This window comes from Notamacropus eugenii, chromosome 1 (assembly GCF_028372415.1).
Source record: "Notamacropus eugenii isolate mMacEug1 chromosome 1, mMacEug1.pri_v2, whole genome shotgun sequence".
Taxonomy (NCBI): Eukaryota; Metazoa; Chordata; class Mammalia; order Diprotodontia; family Macropodidae; genus Notamacropus; species Notamacropus eugenii.
In genome coordinates this window covers 77,899,727-77,917,519 of record NC_092872.1, presented here as the reverse complement: position 1 = coordinate 77,917,519, position 17,793 = coordinate 77,899,727, and the positions used below count along the sequence as shown (strand labels likewise).

The following is a 17,793-nucleotide window of genomic DNA, read 5'->3' as shown; positions in this document are numbered from 1 at the left end:
ATCTGTGTAAAATACTCTGGCAGTGATACAAAAGGTGGGTTCGAATTAGGATAGAGTTCGTCCTATAGAGTACTATTAGATTATTACCGTATTCTAAGCAGGTGGTGATAAGGTCTTATATGATGGTAGTAGTCACTTGAATAAAGAGGTGGGCTTGGAGTTCTAGGAGAGTTAAAAATGGAAGGGGATCAAATTGTTGTGATGTGAGTAGGGGGCAGCTGAGACCCTGGGTGGTCAGAGGATGTCTCAAGTCACCCACTCAGGTGGATGTGAACTGGCAGAATGAACCCTATCAGGGGAAAAGGCTGAGATGTAGCACAGGGCTTTGAGTTGTTCACATGGAGGTGTCTCTAGCTGGAAATCCCCCTGGAAAGACCAATTATTTGGTTTTTGCCCTTTGACCTGAATGTCAGAAAAGCAGCAGAATTGTGTTTATTTAGGGGAAGAGTAATTGAAACTGAGAAGCATGTTCCTTCTGTTTTCCTTCCAAGCTCTCTCTACTACTGTTATAATAATGATAATAGCTAGTATTTATGTAGTACCTGTCATGTACCAGATACTATGCTAAGCACTTTACAAAAATGATCTCATTGGATCCTCACAACCTTGGGCAGTAGGTATTATTCAGAAACTAAGGCAGAGGTTCAGTGACTTGCCCAGGGTCACATAGCTGGGAAGGGTCTAAAGATGGATTTGAACTCAGGTCTCTCTGACTCCAGGCTCAGCACTCTGTCCACTGCAAAACCTAGCTACAATCTGAAGCTGGGCTCTTGGTGTTTGAGCCAGCAGCCTAGGTGTATTCCTTGAGACTTGGTTCTCTTTAAGAAGAAGCATTCCTTCACTGAACCTGTACATACTGAGGTCACCCCCTATGCCTGGCCCTACATATTATCTCAGCTGGTCACAACCAGCATCCCCACTCACAGGGTTGTGGGTGAGAATCAGGTGAAAAAAATGTAAAGTGCTTTGCCAAGTTTGAGTGCTGCATAAAGACCAGCTATTATTGTAATGATCATTATAGTCTTCATATATCCATTTTACAGGTGAGGAAACAACATCTGAGAAGTTACGTGACTTGCCTGAGGCCGCACAGAGTATCAGAAATGATCAGACCTCAGGTCTTCTCATTCCAAATTTAGTGCTTTTTCTACTACTCACTGCCTCTTGACAAGGGCTTGAGTATCTTATTCGTCCAAGTTCTGAGAGGTCAGAGGAAGGAGATAGACCCAGTAAACCCGGTTCCTTTGGGGCCTACATTTTGGAGGTCAAGGGAGAAGGGGAACATCTTACTTGTTTAGTCTCTCCAAAGACCAGAAGTGGGAGAAGGGGAGGTGTGTGTGTGTGTGTGTGTGTGTGTGTGTGTGTGTGTGTGTGTCGAAATAGGGTTCTTCACCTTGGTCAGCTCCTAGGCCATTCACATGTGCAAGGGTGGAATAAAAAGGACAAAGGTGGATGAACAAAAGGGAGAGAATTCTAGCTGTGATTTGCTGCATCCCCTGGCGTCCCAGTCAGACAACATGCCGTTATTGACATTGTGTCTTTATTGACAGTGTGACTTTATTGACACTGACTGAGAAACAAAATTACTTCAATCCAACCACAAAAAGCGATTTCTTCTCCTTAGCTTCATGTCTTGTGCCTATCAAGGTGCTGGGGACTGGGGGGAGCTATACAACAGAAACAATGAAGGAACATATACTGTTGGGGAGCTCGGTCTGGTGAGAGACTGAGACTCTATTTTAGATAACCAGCTGTACCCATCTGTGTGTGTGTGTGTGTGTCTGTGTGTGTGTGTATGTATGTATACTTAAAGCCAGAGGTGCTGACAGTGAGTGCTGAGAATAGAGTTCTCTCACCTAGGACCTTGAATTCTCAAATTAAAATTCATTTTCATTTGTTTGAATTTAGGACATGCATACACTGACCAATGAAATCACAAGTCTAGTCCTTATCCCAATACACTGACCTAATATGCATGTTTTGGTGGCAGGGAGGCTGAACCAGCTCTGCCCTCTCCTGCTAGATTGGCCTTTTGAAATCTCCACCTCAATCAAGTCACATCTCCCAGTCTAGAACCTTTGGTGTTGTCCCACTGCCCACATGATATATTTAAAAATCTTTGCCTCAACAATAGATCCAAATCACCTTCCCTGCTTCATGTCTCACTGTCCTCTGTTCTAGCCAAGTTTGATGATTAACCATTCCCTGAACATAACTCATGTTTTCCTACTTGATATTTTGTCTCACCTCATTTTATGTGCCTAACGTGTCCACCATCCTCATCTATCTCTGCCAGTTGAAACACTATCCATCCTTCAAAAGCTACTTACTCTGTGAGGAGGTAGACAGAGATTAAGAGACTTGCCCAGGTTCACATAACTGGGAAGTGTTTAAAGATGGATTTGAACTCAGGTCTTTCAAACTCCGGGCCCAGCACTCTATCCACTGCAAAACCTAGCTATACAATCTAAAGCTGGGCTGTTATGGCTGGAGTCAGTAACCAGCCACCCAAGTCAGAAATACTTTCACCTTCCACTGATGAAAATCTCTCACAACACATTGTATCATGATCATTTGGGCAATTTTCTTTTCTAAGAATAAGCTTCCTGAGGACAAAACATATGTTGCCTCACGTATCTTTGTATCCCCACAGGGTCCATGTAATACCTTCCTCCTTGAATAATTGAGGGAACTCTGGAGGGACAACATCAAGACTTGAGAGGCAGGAATAAAACAGCATCTTCCTGCCACAGTGAGGGAATCGGGATGAGTAGAGGAGAGTTTGGCTCTTTTTCCTCCCAGCTCAGAGGGCTGTAACAGATGGAGAGGAATATATATTCCATAGGGGCCACCATTACTGACCCTACTGACCCTGTCAGCTTTCTTGTACTCCTCACTCTAAGAGAATGGAATCCAATATTCACAGAATCACAGCAATTCTCAAAACTGGAAGATGTTTCATCAGCTTCTCTTCCTCAATTTAGGAGATTCTGAAATCATAGCTTTCCACTTTTATGCCCAACCTCTCCATCAGGAACAATCCTGGGAAACAAAGCCAGTGTTTGCTCATTCTGCATGGGTCTGGATAGAGTGCTGGGCCTGGAATCTGAAAGACATCTTCCTGAATTCAAATCTGGCCTCAGACATTAGTTGTGGGACCTTGGGCAAGTCACTTAATTGTTTTGTTTGCCTCAGTTTCCTCATCTGCAAAATGAGCTGGAGATGGAAATGGCAAGCCCCTCCAGTATCTTTGCCAAGGAAACCCCCAATGGGGTCACGAAGAATTGGACACAACTGAAAGGTCTCAACAACAAAAATAACAAGAGGTCATTATAGAATAACTGATCTGGTCCTTACCCCCAGGAAACTACTCCCTCTCAAGATTTGGGAGATAAAGGCTGCCCAGTCCTGAGGAAGGAAATAATCTCTGTCCTTGTGGAGCATCTAGATTAATTGGGAGGAAGGGATAATACATAATGTGGTCTGAAAAAGACAAACAGTAATGTTAAACTGAGTTTAATAATAACAGCTAACATATAGTGCTTACTATGCTTCAGGCACAGTGCTAAGACCTTTACAATTATCCTCATTTAATCCTCACAACAATCTTGGGAGGTGGGTGCTATTGTTGTCCCCATTTTGCAGGTGAGGAAACTGAGGCAATAGATTATATGACTTGCCTAGGGTTATATGGTTAGGAAGTGTCAGAGGTCAAATTTGAACTCAAGTCTTCCTGACTCCAGTCATAACATTGTTGTCTGCTAGCCTATGTCTATGGACCTGCCTGGACATGATTGTAGTTAAGCCAGATTGAAAAAGACAAGCCAAGAGACTGCTAGAATCAATGGAAAATGTCCTCCCCCCTGGAAGGAAAAGTGATCTGGGTACCTCAGGACTAGGCAGGCTGAGGCTACAGTGGAAATCTGGACTATTTTTTTTTTTTTTACTAATAATAGCAATCCTAACAAAAAACAATCAAAATATGGAATAAAGTCATACTTTCAATTCAGTTTTGTCTACTAAGCATCTACAATGTTTCAATCACTATGGGACATCTAGGTGATATAAAGAGATAAAACAGGAACCCTCAAGGAAAATGTATCCTGTTGGGGGAGATTGGGAGGCTGGGGGCAACATAGGAAATGTACACACATAAGTAAACTCAAAATCTTTTTGAGGGGGGAACATTAAGAAGGAGCTAGTACTTTGAACCGAATCTTGAAAGTAGTTAGGGATTCTAAGAAGCAGAGGTGAGGAAGGAGAAGGATGGGGGGAGGTGGTGGTGGAATTCTAGGCTTGGAGTCAGTCAGTACAAAGGCAGAGAGTTGGAGATTTTTACATTCATGGGGAGGATCAAGTTGGAAGATCTGGGGAGATTATATAAAGTGGATATGGGGAAATATTGTAAAATCAGTCTGGGAAAAACAGTTTGGAGTCAGACTATAAAGTGGTTTTCCTTGCTTTCCCTAACTTCCTCATTTATGTCTTTCTATATTTCTTTGTATTCTTCATCTTTTTTCAGTTTTTACAGGGTTATCATTTTCCATTATTTTAGAGGCAGCAGAGAGCCATGAATACTTCTTGAAAAGGCAAATGAAGTAGTCAACCCTGTGTTTAAGGGAAAACCATTTGGCAGCTATGTAGAAGAGGGATTGGAGAAGAGAGACACTGGAAACTGGGAGACTGTTACAATGCAGTAATCCAGGTGAGAGGTGATGATAGCCTAAAATTGAGTGGTGGTCATGTGAGTGGAGAGAAGGCAGTGGATGTGAGAGATGTGGCAGTAGAATCAATTCTACTGGCCTGGCCACTGATTACATATAAGGGAAGGAGGGGAGATGACTTTGAGGTTGAAGACCTGGGTTACTAGAGGGATGGTGGTACCAGTAATGACAACAGGAAAGTTTGGAGGAGTTTGAGAAATGGACACCTTGAATTTTAGATATCTATGGGACATTTGGGTGAAGGGAATTGGTGATGCAAGGCTAGAGCTTAGGAAAGAGATAAGGACTGGATTTTTAGACTTTGGAGTAAATGTGTAGGTTTTCTCAGAAATGTGATATTTGAATCCATAGGAGCAGATGAGGCCTCCAAGAATGAATGAAAAACATTTATTAAGTACTTACTATTGGCTAAATAGTATCCTCCAAGAATGTGTGGGTTCATCCTTCGTTGCCAAAAAAGACCATCCCATCAGAGAAATGATGACATGACTTGCACTTGACTTTGTTTTGAGTGAGGGAGGGCTGTGAAGGTCACCAGTCTCACTTCTCCTCCAGAGCCATCTGAATTCAGTGACCAGATATTCATCAGGATGACTAGAGATGACCCAGAATGAGGCAATTGGGGTTAAATGACTTGCCCAAGGTCATACAGCTAGTGAGTGTCAAGTGTCTGAGGTTGAGATTTGAACTCAGGTCCTCTGGACTCCTGCACTGCTACTCTATCCACTGCACCATCTAGCTGTTCTCCAAGAATGAATGAATGGTTGATTGATTGATTGAATGAAAAGCATTTATTAAGTACTTGTTATTTTCTAAATACTGTGCTCCAAGTATGAATAAATGATTGAATTAAAAGCATTTATTAAGTGATTTCTATGTGCCAAGCATTGTAATAAGTCCAGGGGATACAAATGTAAGACAGTCCCTGCCCCTAAGAAGCTTATATTCTAATAGGGGAGAGTGGAACATAGGGAAGGGAGTTAGTCTGGGAAGTCCAAAACAGTGAGGGGAGCAATACAGTACATTAACACACCTTTCCCAGAGACTGATGGTAATAGTAATTTGATTAAAGTTTTCAGAGAAAGAGGTAGAAGGGAGGAACTATTGCTACTTACACTCACTCAGAGACATCATAGCCCAAACAATGTCCAAGTGAGGCTTGGTCTGGGACCTATTGTTGGCCAGTCAATGAGAGCCAGTGATTTAGGTTTAAAGCCTAGCCCATAAACCCCAAAATATTTCGAGAGGTTTTAACAATCAAAATTTATATTCCTTTGGGCAAAGCACCTGGAGGTAAAGGAATGATTCCCTATGTGGACACAGGGAGAGGAGAGAGGGGGGAAGGAAGGAAGGAAGGAAGCAAGGAAGCAAGGAAAGAAGGAAGCAAGGAAGAAGGTAAGGAAGGAAGCAAGGAAGGAAGGAAGGAAGGAAGAAGGGAAGGAGTGAGTTGTATTGTTCCAATTGGAACTGGCCAGTTGGGTCCCCAGTGGGGAAGTTACTACTATTCACAGGTCATTGTTTGTCCTTAGTTCTTGAAGAGGACCTTGACATCAGAAAGGTGATGCCATTACTTGCAAATAAATTGGATTAAGTGAGAGAGGGCTATGCAAAGTCACCTGCTTCACTCTCTCCTCTGGAGCCATCTGGGGCCAGTGCAAGATATAGATCAGGGCGACTGGAAATGGCCCCCAACCTATGTGGAAAGAAAGGAAAGAGAAGAGGGCTTAGGACAGAAGCTTGGGTGATGATCCAGCAAAGGAGACTGATAAGAAGCAACCAGAGGGAGAACCAGGAGAGAGCAGTGTCCAGAAAATCCAGCAATGAGAGAGGATCCAGGGAGAGGGTGCTATCAAAGGATGTAGAGAAGTCCAGAAGGGTAAGAATTGGGAAAAGTCCATTGGATTTAGTAATTAAGAGATGGTTGGGAACTTTGAAATGAACAGGTTCAGTTGAATGAAGGGAAATGAAAAGGAAGGAGGTAAGGAAGTAAAGTCAATAAGTAGAGATAGCTTTTTTTAAAAAACATTTTTAAGTTTTAAAATTATTGTTTGTGAGCTGGATAATAGCTTGAGGGGATGACAGCTTCAGATGAAGATTTTTTATGAGTGGGGGATATCTGAACATATTTGTAAACAACAGAGAAAAAGCTAGTGTAACAAAAAGATTACAGAGGATATATGTGCAGCATGTCCCCAAAATCTTAGTGCAGGTAAGTTTTAATGTCTTCAGAAGTATAAATGCTTCAAGCTTACAAACAACATTTGAAAAGTTAAATAGTTAACATTTTAAAATATTGATTTGTTTTTCTATTAATTTTTAAACTTTGAAAAACTTTTATCAGCTGCTACTCAGCGACTGAAAGAATTGTATTTGTAAACCCCACCTTAAGATCATCCAAAGAATGAGATTTTGATAAATATAGGACAGTTTGACATGATCCTCACAAGAAAAAGTCAGAAATAGATTATGTGACTGAGGCAGGCTGATACAAGGGTCTGAGAAAGTGTCATCCAGAAACTCTCACATTCAATGTATGATGACAGGGTGATGGATATTGTTAAAATGAAAAACATTATTCAAAATTCACAAAAGTAAGAGCAAAAGAAATAAACTTTCAGATGATTTTTTTGGTAAGTTTGTAGCATTTACACTTCTGAAGTTATTAAAACTTAAAATTGCACTAAAGTTTTGGGAACATCTTTTTAGATAAACTTCAGAATATTAAGAATGACATTTTATTTGCTCTTGGGACTCCCACCTCTCACGTCTGTATACTTATCAGATGGTATTGCTATTTTTAATATAATGTTATATATAGTATATATATATATATATATATACACACACACATATATATATAGCACTAATTCTGTTATACTTACTTGCATAACTTACTTATGTCTTTCCACAATATTTGTATTTACAGCTTTCAGTTTTCCTGGTTCTAAAATATTCTCTTACTTGGAAAGACTGCAATTTTTCTGCTATTCCCAAATCCTCTGTGTTATGTGTTGTTTTGTTTTTTTAATTATGAATTTTTAAAGCTACTATAGATATTTTTGTTGGCATATATCTTTGTCTTCTCTTTTAATAACATCCCTAGAATATAATGCTGGTAGTGGGCTCAACTGGGTCAAAGGCAGAAAGAGTTTTCACTGATAGGGTGCTCTTGTACCAATTCACACAAAGTAGTGAATAAGCCTGTTTCCCCACTGACTCACTAGCACTGACGCTGAATCTTTTTATATATTTACAATTTGAAGAGTGTGGATTGAACTGCTTTAATCTGTCTGAAACAGGGCACAGGAAAGAACAACGGCTTTGAGAGTCAGCGAACGAATCATGTCTCCACTACTTGTCATCCGTGTAACCTTGAGCAAATCAAATTCTCTGCGCGTCAGTTTCCTCATCTGTAAAGTGTAACAGTTGGTAAGTCTTTGATCTGCGAATGTTCTAGAAAAGAAACAGCCCTTCCCAGTAACCTAGAGGTAGGCACTCCTCCTTTGCCCTCCCCAGGCGGACCTTGACCCAGGTACAGTAGCTAGTAGCTCGCAAGGTGGGTGAGCCTTTATTCTCTGGGCTAATTTGGACAGCGCCTCCCAAACTGGGCATAGTTTCCAAGGCATTTGAGGCTCAGAGGAAGCCAGTGATGACCTGGGAGGGGTGCTGGCGGTGGTCCCTGGGGACTGGGTATTGGGGAACAGAGAGGACGACAAGCACCATCGCCCCACCGGGGTCACCCTCTTCGGTGGTCCTCGACCTTCTCCTCCCTCTCTCCCCATTTCCAATCAGTCGCAGCTCTGAGCACTGGTTATGAGACCTGCCCTGCCTGATCTTCAGTTCTCCTATGTGTACACGGAGTCATTGTGGTGTAGATACAGAGGCTCTCCGCCTGGCATCTCTTGATTGTCTTTCTTAATATTGGGGTGCCTGGGTGGATTTCCTTTGTAATCCCCCGGATTTGTTGTATACAACTAAATGATTTTTTTCCTGAGGTGTCCACGTCCACGTCCAAGCTGACCAGACGGCCAAAGGCTCCCCGACTGGGCAAGTCACAGCCTCTCCGAGCTCCTGCAGCCGTAAAGCGTGTAGAGGGGTGAATGGCGTGGGTAGAGGGGTGAACGGCGTGGGTAGAGGGAGGTCCCCCCAGTCAATTCAATAAGCATTGATTAGGCGCCTACTGTGTGCTAAGCACTGATGGCACTAAATACCGCCATTTCTTTTAAAGCCCGTGTCTTCCTGGGGTGGTTTCTGAGGCAGTGGGCCGGGGATCGGTTTTGGGGGGCCGGAGGCGCCCTCGAGTTCGATGGCTGGTGTTTTGTCGCCACCTGGCGGCCAAGTGGAGGCATCCCCGCCGCTGACGCTAAGAGGGGGAAGCCGGGCGAGGTAGGCGAGACGGGGCAGAGCACCGAGCTCCGCCCCCGGATTCACGCCACCCCCACGCTCGGGCCTCAGTTTCCCCCCTCCGTGCAGTAAGGGAAACTAGAGTGGACCGCGAGAGGAAACGATCTCCGCCCCCTTCTCCCCTCCCGCGGAGGGGGCGTGGCCACGCGCATCGAGGGGCGTGACCTCCGTTGGGTGGGCGTGGTCCGCACGCGCACGCCCCACCCCTCCCTCGCGCGCCGCCGCGCCGCCGTGCGCGCGCCCGGCCCGTCGCTCAGCCATCTTGATTCCCCGGCGTGAGAGGTCCCCGGTGGCGGGAGGAGGCGGAGGTGAGGGCTGGTGTAGGGGTGGGGGGTTACGGGAGGGGGCGGGCACTCGTGGAGATTCCCGGCCCGGAAAGGCACCTGGCTGTGCGGGCTCCGAGGTCCCAGCGGGGGGCGGGAAGGCGGCCCCAGAGCCGGGCTCGCTTAGAGGTCCCGGGGGTGGGCGGGGAGGAGATCCCGGGGGGCCCTGGGCGCACCCCTCGTGCGGGAGCGGAGAGCGTGGGGGAGGAAGGGAGGGGTGCGGGTGATCCGCAGGCGGGCGGGGCGGGGGTCGGGCCCCACCCCACCCCCACCCCAACCCGACCCCGCGCCTCTTGGCCTCCTCGGACACGTGGAGGCCTCTGCCCCCCGCGGGGCGCGAGGCCCGGGGCGGGCATTCGTTGTTAGCGCCCTCCAGGTGAGCCGGGCATGGAACGAGGGGAAAGACGGAGGACGTGGGAGGCGGGGGCAGGAGGGAGGGCAGCACCAGCGGCGAGGCGGGAACGGCGTGAGCAAAGGCTTGGCCGAGAGACGGGCGCTGGGCAGGCTTCCGCCCGGTCCTCACCGGTGACCGCGGGCGCGTCGCTGCCCTCTTGCCTAGTTCTCTCACCTGTAAAATGGGGATGATAGCAGCCCCCCCACCTGTAAGGATGAATGACTTTGTGAAGCCCTTCCCCGTGCTTGTGCCCTCCTTCACGTGCAGAGGAGGCCGCCGGGAGAGGCTCGGGGGCTTTCCTGGGGCCTTGTGTGCGGGGAGGGGCGCCGTGAAGGGCTGGGAACGGAAGCAGAGGCGGCGCTGATGACTCGGCTGGGAGGCTGGAATCCACTTTTAGGTATTTTGATCGATGGAGAACCTTCCCTCTTTGTGTATGGGGGCAGGAAAAGGGAGGGAAGTCAAACTAAGCAGAAGTGTTTTAGGAGCTTTCAGGGAACCCAAAGCACTTGTCCGTGGGCGCTAGTCCACCTTTCTTTTGCTGCCTTTTGTTTTTATCTCACTTACGTGCCCAGGATTCCTCCTCCCCCAGAGAGAGCCATCCCTTACAACAGAAAAGAACAGAACAGCCCCATAAACCCAGTCCACATGTTTAAAAACCAGTTTGACATTGTGTTCGGTGTCCTGCCATATTCCCTCTCTGCAAAAACGGGAAAAGTGCCTTCTCATCTCTCTTTCTCTGGGGCCAACCTTGTTCGGTAGCTCATTTCTTATGTGGCTTTGAGGTTTCCAAAAACCACCCTGGGATGTGGTTGTTGTTCGTATGTTATCCCTGCTTTGCAGAGGAGGAAACTGAGGCTCTGGCAGATTACGTATCTTGCCTGATGGTCACATACTTAGTGTCTTCCTCACAAAATTATATTTAGTAAGTTAGAGAGATATGTTTGCCTAGTTTAAAAAAGAGAGGGGACAAACTTAAATTTTTTTAAAGTTCCTTTTTAAAAAGTGTTTTCCTTTGACTTTGTTTTAATAATAACATTTATATAGTGCTGTAAGATTTGCAGAGTGTTTTACATATATTATCCTATTTGATCCTTATAATAGCCCTGTGAGGTAGGTGCTATTATTATCCTTATTTTACAGATGAAACTAAAACCCAGAAAGGTTGAGTGACTTGCCCAGAGTCACACAACTAGTAAGTGTCCGAGCCAGAATTTAATCCAAGTCCAGCACTCTGTCACACCATGATGTCTCTACAGAGAGTTTTAGGCGCCTTCTGCCTCTAATTCTATAGGTATTGGGAAATTATCCATTTCAAGTTCTTCAGAAAACAGTGACATCCTTTGTTCGCCCTTTGTCTTCTAGTCAGCGGAAGATCCTGGACCAGGGAGAGACATTGCCCCATTTTTCAGGGAAACCCAGTTCTATATAGCTTTTAATCTGGGGGTACTCTGTACCTCCTTTCTGAAACAAGGCCCTTGGGTACTATGCACTCACCTCTCCCTCTTTAGGCACAGTGAAGGTCCCTGGACCAGCCATGGAGAATTACCAGAAGGCGAGCTCTGTAGAGAAACCACTGGTTCCCCCAGTGCCAGGTCTGCCTCCAGATACCTTGGAAATGCGGGTCCGTGATGGCAGCAAGATCCGTAACCTCCTGGGCTTTGCATTGGGCCGGCTGGAAAGTGAATCCACCCGGCGAATAGTGTTCACTGGTGCAGGCCGTGCCACAGGCAAAGCTGTGACGTGTGCGGAGATTCTGAAGCGCCGCCTGCCTGGCCTGCATCAGCTCACCAAACTGCACTTCCAGCAGACAGAGGATGCCTGGGTCCCTGTAGTGCCCGAGGCTGGTCTGGACCCACTTACTGTACGCCGACATGTGCCAGCTGTGTGGCTTCTGCTCAGCAAGGACCCCTTGGACCCCAATGAGGGTGGCTATCAGCCCCCAGGTGCTCCTCCTGGTCTGGGACAACCTTTACCCCGAACCCCACCACATACCCCTCAGCCCAAGAGGCGGGGACCCCGAGCCTCAGGGCACTGGCAGGGAGGTGGAAGTGGGGCCCGAGGAGAGACACCCAGGAGACCCTGATCCCCTGAGTGGAAAAGGTCTGGGCACAGATTCTGAGGTGCTTCCCAAGAAGGGTAGGACAATATTGAAGGTCCCTATTGCTGGGAATTTTTTGGTCCACTGGTTCCAGTATCTGTCACACAGCTATTCCCTCTCGGGTAATAGGTGGGAATGAACACGTGACTCAGCAGCAGACATGTTGATAGCTCTCTGTGTTTGGTCAAAGAAATTCTCAACTCTTTCTCCCTCTCTCCCTTCCCCTTCCTCAAGAGCGTTACCACCAGTTTTATCAGCTTCTTGCCACTATTGTATTCCTTGGACTGGAAATACAGGGTGGTTTTCCCCAGGAAAGGAAGTGAGGAGTTGGGAATAAAAGCTCCATTTATACCATTTATGAAACCCTTCTCTGTGCCCAGTTTTGTGTGTGTGTGTGTGTGTGTGTGTGTGTCTCTGTGTCTGTCTCTGTGTCTCTCTCCATGTGTGTAAACCACAAGGCACTGCCCCTATTCTTAGTCCCTTAAAATGACAAAAGTCACACAAACGCTTTGGAACTGTGTGATAGAGTGTGTCTGGAACTGTTTGAATTTTGAGAGAATAGTGTGGCCAGAGTTGGTTAGGACCAGCTTCAAGAAGGAAGTGAGGCTTGAATTCGACCTGGAAGCCTAGGTAGGAGGACTAGAGTAGGCCCAGAGGTGGGGTTAAAAAGCGTCCTAAGTGGGTCAAAGCAGCAGAGCTCGAACTGTCCAGATTAGAGGGTACATACGGAATAAAGGGTACAATGGGGAATGAGGCTAGAAAGGTGGGTTTGGGGGGCTATACTGTGAAAGATGTTGAATGTCAAAAGAGTTTGAACTGTACCCTGTAGGCAGTGGGGTTTCATTGGAAACTAATGAGCAGATTTGAGAAGATGGGAGCTGGGACCCAGTCCTGTGAGCATTTTGTGGGGTGGGGGCTTTTCTTAGAGTAGAACTGAGCTGTGTGGTGCAGTGTAAACATGGTTGTCAGAGGACCCGAGTTCAAATCTCGTTTCTGATGCTTATTACCTCTATGACTTTGGGCAACTTACTTAACTTTCCTGGATCTCAATTCCTCATCTGTAAAATGAATAGGTTGGGCAGCATGACCCTCCGAGGCCCCTTCCAGCTCAAAATCTGGTTGTATGATTAGCAATTGGCATTTCAATGTCTGGCCATGAGCCAGGTGCACAGAAAACAGCCTCTCCTCTCGATTACCATACATCAGTTCTGGGACTGCAGCTGCAAAGCTTGATTGTTGTTCTCGATTTGACCACATGGTGGCAGCTCTGTCTAGGTGTCCTGCTGCTTCCACCTAATTAATCAATCAGTTATTTAGCACTTGCTTACCATTTGTCCATATCCCTGTACTAAGAAAATCCTGTGGGATTGGGGGTAGAAATGAGAAGACAGCCTTCCTGTCCTCTAAGATCTTGGTCTAGGGAGGCAAGAGTTCTGGGAGCTTATAGGAGAAAATAAAGTCTAAATTGTTTGATCCTGGGAGAAGATGGTGTGTATAGAATGAGAATATACCCTACTGACTCAAATGCCTGGGGGGGTGGGGGAATATAAACTGGCATGGTCAGTGCGGGCTACAGCACTCCCGGAAGATTTCTGGAAGGAGAGGTAACTTGATCTGGGCCTTGAAAGAAAGGGATCCATGTTAGACTAAATTCTTTTTCTGCTGTGTAGTACTCCTGCTTAGGCCTCCATTCTATTCTCTTCCTGTATTCTCTTTTCCCTCCCCTGCTCTGGACCACCTTTCAAGGAGAGGGGTGAACTAGGCCCCCAGCCAACCCTCCCCATTGCTTTCCGTGGTGCTGAAATCCACAGCCCACTCTAAGCCTAAATCTTTTTGTTACTCAGGTAGGAAGATGGAATATCAGTGAGTTAGTCTGCTAATTGATGCACAGTTCATTGGAAAAAGGAGGGAAAGGAGGCTAGTAACTGGGTCTGGGGGTGGTGGTGAAGTGGGTATGAATTTCTAGCTACTGTATCTGTAGACTTCAGCAGCCTACCTCTGGGGATCTAACCATTTACATTCATAAGAATGTGTGACTGGGCCCAGAAAATATGCAGATGTAAATACATGCAAATCAAGTGCTGTCTTCTCTGTTGCCATGGCAACCGGAGCACCAAGCAGTTCCTACTCCTCCCACCCTTGGGGGAAGCTGGCTTAGGAAAAGGGGGACTGGAAATTCCCAAGAGTCCTGCTCAACAGTAAGACAGTTGAGGGTGGTGGTACTAAAAACAGACCCACCTGGTCATCTGACCAGCAGACCTTGGGATAACAGTTGTGACTGAGGGGTTAGGCATGAGGAGCATAGGGGATGTGTTCTTCTTGGATCTGACTCTGGCTGAAGGGAAGGACGGAAGTCTCCCATCTGTCATTGCCTGCTGGGAAGCCCGACCTCCACAGCTGCCCACATGTTCCAGAATTCCCAGGCTCTCCCTCACAATACTGTAACTCTTGGCCCTCACCATGCTGTGGAATTCTCTTGGTGGACACCAAGTCACCAGGGTGCCCCTCTTCTAATCCTTACCATGTGATTCTGTGTCAGTGTTTTCTAGCCTTCCTTTGGGGGAGGCTATTTTGCTAGCTGTAAGGGACATATTGAAGTATGAGGAAAGGAAACTGTAATGAGACTTTTCTCTCTTCCTAAAGGTTTTAGCCTGTTCTAGACCTTTAGGATATACCTTCATGGAAAGGTGTAGATAAGGGAGAGTACTGGATATCAGTGGGATTCTCTGTGGGGGCAAGATTTGGTTGTGGGTTGGAATTTCCAGGCATCTCCAGGAAATGGGAATATGAGCTACAAATGGTTCAAGTTTTAGTGAGAAGTGCCCCTTCCCTGCACTTCTGAAAGATGTCCCCTACCCATTTAGTCCCTGGTCTAATTCAAATCACATATCCAAGGCTCATATATTCCTATCATTATTCCTGTCATAATATCTGACATTTATATAGTGCCATAAGATTTGCAAATTCTTTTACAAATAGTTTATATTATATAATATACAGTATTATATATTTATATAACCTGGGAGGTAGGTGCTATATTATCCTCATTTTGCAGATGTGGAAACTGAAGCAGAGGTTAAGGACTTGCCCAGCTTCACTCAGCTAGTAAGAGCTTGGAACAGGATTTGAACTCAGGTCTTCCTGACTCCATGCCCAGCCACTATCTACCGTGCCACTTAACTACTTCATGAACTCACAGCCAGCTCTTCTGAATTCCTTCTCCAGTCATTTAAAAGATGTTTTTTTTTTTAAATGAAATTTAATTTGGATCTTTCCTCCTCCTTGCCCCACATGAAGATCTTTCCCTCTTGTTTTTGAAGTCTCCCAGGAAGGAAACAGCCTCAAAGCTACCTTGCTCTCTTTTCATTAATAAGGAAGTCTTTTCTTCCATCTAGCCTTAGTTGCTCCTATTGTAAGTTGTATCTGCACAGACACTCCCATTTTTGCCTTGTAGAGAAAAAGTCAAAAGAACAATCTGGTCTTCAAGGTGTCCTTGTGGTTCCCATCCCCACTCCTCACTGTGTTATTTCAGTATCAGAGGTGAGAGGTTTGTGTGAGAGAGAGTGAAGTTGTTTTAGTGAAACAAGGCAGCTATTCTCTTTCATCAATCTGGAAGTCAGAAAAGCAGCTTCTAATTCCTGACTCCCCACTAAATATCTGTCCTTGGCCAATCCCAGGACAAAACACTGGCCTATTGGGAGCTGCACTCTGGAAGGATCATGGCTGAAAGGAAAGGACAGTAAGGGGGTGGTGGCACTTCATGGATCATCCCATAAACCTGCTTCCAGGTTGTCTAGCCCCTCCTCTCCAGACTTTGGAAAGCCTAGGCTGTGGGGGGTCTGGCCTAGACCCAAGGAGTGAGGGTGTTTGTAGCCAGTTAGGGCAGGTCTTCCTCCCACCTTCTCCCTACTCCTCCAACTCCCTCAGGAGAAAAAAGCTTGTTCTTGGGAACCAAGATATTCCCATAGTGGATTTATATTATATATGCTCTTTTACTGTTGGGAAGTCCCTCCAGATGTCTAGCCTTTCAATAATGACCTTTCCTAAGAGTCTTCTGCTTAAAGTAGGTAATATGACTCCAGGGCTATTGGGGTACATATATTCTCTGACTTCCTTACTGAGGTTCCTTTTTAATAAAGTGGGGATGATACGCGACTTCCTTCCCTTCTCCTTTCTGCCCTCCTCTCCTGTTCATTATCACCATCCCTGTGATCCTCCAATACCCTTCTTCCTCCTTTTCCAACTTTGCCCTCATCAGAAAGACTGGACAAGCCCATACCCCACGAAAGGGGAAAGTTCTTTTGTCAGGTGGGTTTGGGGGGAATAGAGAAGAGAAAGGAGGGGGAAAAAGGAGAAAAGGACATAGCCCTCTGCTTAGGCCTCCATCAACTGAATCAACTTCAGGAGTTCCAGCTCTTCATTAAACCAGGTAACCGTGCATTCAGCCCTTGGGCCTTTCATTCTTTCCCAAACCTATCTCGTCACTGAACTGAAGATGCTTTATAAGTATTATGTCATATGATTTTCATAATAGGTGCTGTTATTATCCTTATTTTACAATCTGAGGAAGGCAGAGTTTAAGTGACTTGCCTAGGATCACATAGCTAGTAAGTGTCTGAGGCTGGATTGGAAGTCAGGTCTTCCTGACCTTAGGCCAGTACTTTATTCACTGTACTACATCTAGCTGCCTCTACTAGTGCACATGGTGCACAGTAGAATACTTGGAACACTAGTAGGTGCCTAATAAATGTTTGGTAAACTGTCATCTATTTTACCCACTTTCTTCTTTATTATCTATCTCCACAGTCTGTAGATCATAAGAATAATATTTTATAGGTCATAAAAGGAAAAGGAGAAGAAAGAAATTCAATAATAGGTACAAGGTTAAGGTCGTTAGAAACACACACACACACACACACACACACACACACACACACACACACACACACACACACACACACACACACACACAGCTATGCCCCTTCATTCTCTCCCACCTCTAAGAATCCAGTCCTTATACCTTTGTCAGACTTATCCTTATGCATCTGTTTGGTTATGCCACTGCTTTCCTCAGAAATCTTTACTGGCATCCTACTGATAGTCTAACAGATATAAAGCATGTTGCAAACCTTCAAATGCTACATAAGTGTTAGGCACATTTTTTTGAGAGAATGTCCAAGACCTGTTATTTCATAGGTCATTCCCAGTATGGAAATGCCCTATGAGGCAACATTTCTATAAAGAGCGATAGGAAGTTGCCTAGGGAACTGAGAGATTAAGTGATTTGCTCATGGTGACATAGCCTTTGTATATTAAAGGCAGTACCTGAAAGTAAATCTTCCTGTCTCCAAGACCAGCCCTCTAGCTGGATGACAGGCCATTTCTCATTAGGTGTAGCCTCTATGGGAGATGATGGTTAGGGATACAAGGTTGCAGCATCTTCTGAGTGGAACCAGGTGTCAGCGACATACAGAAAGGCAGAAGGAGGTAATTTTGTTAAGGATAGAATGGGGGCTCCAGGGAGCACAAGAGCTGAGGAGAGGACTAAGGTAGATAAAGATGAGAGATCAGAAGAGATCAGAAGAGTTTAGTTTAAATGAGTCGTCTTTTTGTTGCTAGGATGGCTCTCAAATTTGAAGCAGCTTGACAGATCCAACTCACAGAATCTCAGAAGCCAGTTCTTCCAGCCCAGACCTGGACATGGATCCTTTCTACCACATCTCAAAAGTGGTCATTCAGCCTTTGCTTGAAGACCCCATTACCTCCATAGGCAGTCTATTCCACTTTTGGACAGCTCTGATTATCAGGAAGATGTCCTTGAGTAAATCTAAATCTGCCTCTGTTCACCTT

General features: G+C 45.7%; 1 protein-coding gene across 5 annotated transcripts; it reads left to right on the top strand.

Moving 5' to 3' along the window:
- The first annotated feature begins 4,557 nt into the window (after positions 1 to 4,557).
- Positions 4,558 to 12,297, top strand: RPP25L (ribonuclease P/MRP subunit p25 like). 5 transcript variants are annotated; one of them, XM_072606503.1, is made up of 3 exons: positions 4,558 to 4,705; positions 8,024 to 8,153; positions 11,354 to 12,297. In XM_072606503.1, the coding sequence occupies exon 3, from the start codon at positions 11,380 to 11,382 to the stop codon at positions 11,926 to 11,928; it is 549 nt and encodes a 182-aa protein (XP_072462604.1). In that variant the 5' UTR covers positions 4,558 to 4,705; positions 8,024 to 8,153; positions 11,354 to 11,379; the 3' UTR covers positions 11,929 to 12,297. The 5 variants fall into 5 exon arrangements, with proteins under 5 accessions (XP_072462604.1, XP_072462599.1, XP_072462610.1 ...); XM_072606506.1 differs by lacking the exons at positions 4,558 to 4,705; positions 8,024 to 8,153 and adding exons at positions 9,892 to 10,242; positions 10,986 to 11,136; XM_072606498.1 differs by lacking the exons at positions 4,558 to 4,705; positions 8,024 to 8,153 and adding an exon at positions 9,322 to 9,436.
- Positions 12,298 to 17,793: the final 5,496 nt, after the last annotated feature.